Genomic DNA, 5,163 nt, shown 5'->3' on the forward strand with positions numbered 1-5,163 from the left:
ATCTAACCTGAAAGAAAAATTTGCAATTCTCTTTTTTATAAACAATCAAAAAATGTCCTTCAATCTCATACAGGATAAATTCCCTCCTGGTTGTCCAACATTTTACATATTCAAGATACTTAATAAAGTCTCTGCAGATAGATGTGGCACTTATTTGCTTAGCATGCTAATCAGTTCATATCCAGTAGGCTGTTTTAGTCTTTCATTTTTTCCAACACATGAGACCTATAGCAGAAAGTATATTTCTCCTAATTCCTTTAATTTCCTTAGACTAGCAAGGTTTATCAAGAGTGTGACAGCGGTCAAATTGATAGATTAGTTTAGGTCCGTTTTCAACAGCTCATCAGAAACTTCTCAACCCATGGAGTCTGCTAATGAAGCAAGAATAAACTTCTTAGTGGCAATGAAATTATGATGACTGCAAATTTTGCCACAGATATTCTGGCTGTTCCATTAATATTGAGCATTAATAGGCCAATTAACATTGTATAACCATTAACATGTAATACATGTCCTAGAGTTTCAGGGAGTGAAGCCTAAAATTAGCAGTTTATTTCATCACACAGAACAAGTTAGAGATATTCATGTACTAAATGTTTTCCATTTATAACTTACTTCTTAAGTGGTAACACACACACACACACACATACACACACACACACACATTTAAACAGGTTTAAGAAATAGGAGAAATTAAGAAGTTGTTGCTTTGATATCTAATTCTATATACTGCTTCCCTTCACAATAAAAGAACAAATGTGATTTCTCGGTTACTGTACTAACTTATTCATCAGAATATTTTTATATCTCTCTTTTATTCTTAAAAAAACACTGGCTTAGACCAGGGAAACTCAAAAGTGAGATCAAGACAGTCATGCCTATGTAGAGCAAATATTATCAGTTTTATTGTGGGAAATTTTATTGATACAGAGATTTTCCCCCTCAAATGATACTTAAGAATATAATCCTTATTTTGAGACCAAATTTTTGTAATGGGGCTAATAGCCACCACCCACTAGCACAGGTGTACCACTTGTGAAAATATTTTGAACTTTTATATTATAATATTTGGTAAACATTTTCATTACTCTCAGTCTACCTCCCATTCCTCATGTTCTTTCTCTTTCACACTTCTCTTCAGAAGGCGTGCGAGGACCTCACCTCTTCTGCCAATACCTCTTTATCTCTTCTGCTAGGGCCTTTGTTCTACCAGGTCATAAATATTTTAAATATCACTCCTTGTTAAGTTGCCAAGTTAATAAGTATATTCTTCAACAATCTATGCACTCTTGTTACTGCTAAACAGTATCTGCTTGCTAAGTTTGCTATAAATATTTGTGAGATTCAAAATATGTCTTTTATCTAAGCAAATATAAAATAGGCTTATTTAAACAAATCTGTCATTGATATTCGGTGTTTCTGATTGCCTTTTGTTTCTTCATCTAATGTAGACACAATCTGACTGTTTACTCCCTGCATTGCTACTTCCCTTCTCGAAGCTGTTATGATGGTTGCACTATGACAACCTCCTCCTATCTCGTCTCCAGGCTTTACTCTTGTGTTCTTGCAGCTGCATTTTCGAACACTGCACAGATTCTTCCTAAAAGGAAGCCAAATCATGCTACTTACTTTCTGGAACCATACAATCTCACCTATCTTGTCCAGACTAAATGGAAAAGTACACACAGTAATTTTCAAGAACTAGCTGGTCTGACCTTCTGGAATCTCGAATTAGCTGACCTTCTTAAATCACTTCTGAGTACTCTTTTCTTTATTTACTAACAGTACACTGACCTCTTTGCTCTTCCCTGAGCATATCAGCCATGCTATTGTCTTAGTTTCTTTGTACTGGCTGTTCCTCCTGACATATGCAAATATTTTATAAACTTTTAAAGCCAGGGCATTGGCTATCAAAAATAGGCATATATATGTATATATGTGTGTGTCTATATATTATATATTTCTGTCTATATATTAAGGCCTATTTTATGTATATATATATATATATTAGAGCTATGTATACATATACCTAGATATATTAAATTAATTGGCATAGGGGGTATAGGATGGGGAGGGATTCTAAATACCATCAAATTATATTGTATGACAATTACAAAAATTCAATTAAAAAATAAGCAGAGTAACCTTCCTCTGTGTATCTTCAGAACACTGGCTTTTTTTTGTGTCCATCTAGAGGACATTTTGCCCATATAGTTGCATAGCTAATTCTTTTATTTCTTTAAATCTTTGCTTGTCCAGGGTCTTTCATGAAGTAGCACCACAGTAAATTATGACTGATTTAAAGCATGGTGGTTCATATATAAAAATTTCTTAAACACATTTGCCAACATCATTGAACTTCCTGTTTAATGAAAAAGTCTAATAGTAGTAGTCATTTGAAGAATGACTTCCAATAGAATAGCTAATTCTTTTATTTCTTTAAATCTTTGCTTGTCCAGGGTCTTTCATGAAGTAGCACCACAGTAAATTATGACTGATTTAAAGCATGGTGGTTCATATATAAAAATTTCTTAAACACATTTGCCAACATCATTGAACTTCCTGTTTAATGAAAAAGTCTAATAGTAGTAGTCATTTGAAGAATGACTTCCAATAGAATATTTAATAAAAGGAGCTATTTTCCCCAAATGTGCTCCTATTTCTCCATCAAAGTAGAAAAGCAATATAAAATATAATTTATCATATGTAATAGCAATTAAAATTTTTATGATGTCTTGACCCCTTATTTTAACAGATGTAAAGAAAACTATAAAATTATTTCAAGGTTCTACTTTTCCTGTAGAATAGGAGTCAGCTTGAAAATAACTTAATGTAGACAATTTATGAATATGTTCTCTGAGAAGTAACACAGAGGCTCAAAATAAAGAGTTTCTAATAAACTCTTTATTTAAACCACATAGCCGCTTAAAGCCTCACCATATAATGCTACTTTTAAAACTTGTTTTTCCCTTTCCCCTTTCTTTTCGCTTTGCATGTCTGGACCAAAGATAAGGATACCTTCCATTAAATAGCATAAACAACATGCTATGAGATGCAGAGGACACAAACCCAAACCCAGTCACAGTGTAATGGTGAGGGCTCACTCCAGAAACTGAGTATGTTTTCACAAGAGTGTACTTACTCTACTGTTGATGGAGGTTACACTGCGAGCACTTGGGGCCGGTGACCTCTGAGTGACACCATTGCTGCGGGTGCTTTTTGATGTTCCTGGTGCATTCTCCTGATCGATGACGTTGGAGGAGCCGGCACTTCCCCTAAATGATATGACAAAGCACATTCCAATGTTCAAAGACATAGGCCAGGAAATGTCTATGAGGAAAACGATGGGGACATGCAAATCACACCAAGTTCACAAGAGTCACACTGTAAATGTTCAGGAGCTTTCATGATATCTCAAAACCTGTAGGAGTTCCCTAGGTTTCATCCCATGTATCTGACTCCACTGTCTTTGAATTGATCTTCATCCTACCATTCCAAGGCTATCTCTCTTAGTTTTCACTTGCACACTCAGTCATTCCGTATTTCTGGCTATTATTCTCTCATTTGACTAAATTCACTAACAGGCATTTGCTCCAATTTTCCTTCCCTATTTATACCCTCTTTGCCATTCTTCATCCATGCAAATCTTCTCCTTCAAATATAGAAGTTCTGCCATCTCCATCAGACTTTTCCTGCCATGCACATGCCTTGTCAATCTCATTCTACTCAGTTTATTGTTCGTTTACAGATTTTGCCAACCTATTTACTATTTGACTTGGCATCCTAAGTTATCATCTACATACATGAGCCTTGGTGTTCTCGTTGACTGTGTGCTCCCGGATAATAAAGTTCATTTTGTACTTACATTGGCATTTTCTGCCTCTTCCTTGGTACAACGTCACTCAGGTATATTTAATCAAAGATTAGATTATGTTTAATTTCTCTGTTCTTTTAGTGTCTGATTTATGGTGGATATTTAGCAAGTATACTATTAGAAATAATGCTGTTGGATAAATGGGCTTGAATTACTTTTATGTTTGCTAAAATGATTCAGTTCCATTCAATGAAAAAAGTACTCCTTGCTCTTGTGATGATCACAACATTCTTATTAAATGGAGCCAAGAAATACATAATTGTGACAAATTAGAATTTAAAAGAAGTATTTATTCTTACTTTATTTCTTATTCCAAGAAATACCCAAATAGGCTGGTAAAACTTAAGTTTATATGATGTTTGCTCTTTCAATTATTACTTTCATAAGCTATAACAATAAGCATAAGCATATGACTGAAAAAGAATACCAATAATAGTTAACAGCAATCAGGGCTCACAGTTGAACCAAGTGGAGGGGAAAATAAATGGAATAAAGACAAAGGTTAGAGTTTTGTTTTTTGGGGTTTTTTGTTTGTTTGTTTGTTTGTTTGTTTGTTTTTGAGGCAGAGTCTCATTATTTAGCCCAGTCTGCCCTGGAGCTTGCTATGTAGACCAGGCTGGCCTCAGACTCACAGTGATCTGCCTGCATCTGTCTCCTGAGTGCTGGGATTAAATGCATGTGCTGCCATACCCAGCAAAGAAATAATTTTAACAACATCTGACCTTCTACATATTATGACCACAAAATAAATCTTGCAGAAGACTAGGCAATCTCCATCTGAACTACCAAGTACAACTCATGACTATTTTTCAAGACTGTGAACTAAAGAAGCCACCAAAGGAAATATTCCTTCACTGATGTCACCAGACACCATCACCTTTAATAATTATGCAGATAGAGCAACACTAACTATCTTAGATAAGAGGTCTTAGTGAATTTCCATTCCCCTGATATCCCTGTAATAAAAGGTATTAAGAACCCTATTTTAACAATGAGGGAAATGATCCTTAGTGAAATTAAATAGCGAGTAAGGCATGGTGTGGCATATCTGTAGCTACAGTACTCCAGAGGATGAGACAGTAAGATCTTGAATTTGAGGTCAGCATGGACTATATAGTGAGATTTTATCATAAAACAGAAAGTGAGAGGAGAATAATTATGCTTGTCCCCTTAAGTAGTCTTTCATTCTAATCTGAGAACCACTGAAATGGGGATAGGAGAAGGCAGTGGTAATGAAGAATGTATATATATATATATATATATAGAGAGAGAGAGAGAGAGAGAGAGAG

General features: G+C 34.9%; 1 protein-coding gene across 2 annotated transcripts in view; it reads right to left on the reverse strand.

The window, feature by feature from the left end:
• Window positions 1-5,163, reverse strand: part of Sytl5 (synaptotagmin like 5) — a 146,478-nt gene that overhangs the window by 78,492 nt on the left and 62,823 nt on the right. For both annotated transcript variants that reach the window (XM_008833046.2, XM_008833045.2), the window contains exon 6: window positions 3,143-3,275. In XM_008833046.2, coding sequence (XP_008831268.1) covers window positions 3,143-3,275 — 133 coding nt within the window. The remainder of the gene's footprint in view (window positions 1-3,142; window positions 3,276-5,163) is intronic.

The sequence above is a fragment of the Nannospalax galili genome, unplaced genomic scaffold (assembly GCF_000622305.1).
Source record: "Nannospalax galili isolate Female #2095 unplaced genomic scaffold, S.galili_v1.0 scaffold556, whole genome shotgun sequence".
NCBI lineage: Eukaryota > Metazoa > Chordata > Mammalia > Rodentia > Spalacidae > Nannospalax > Nannospalax galili.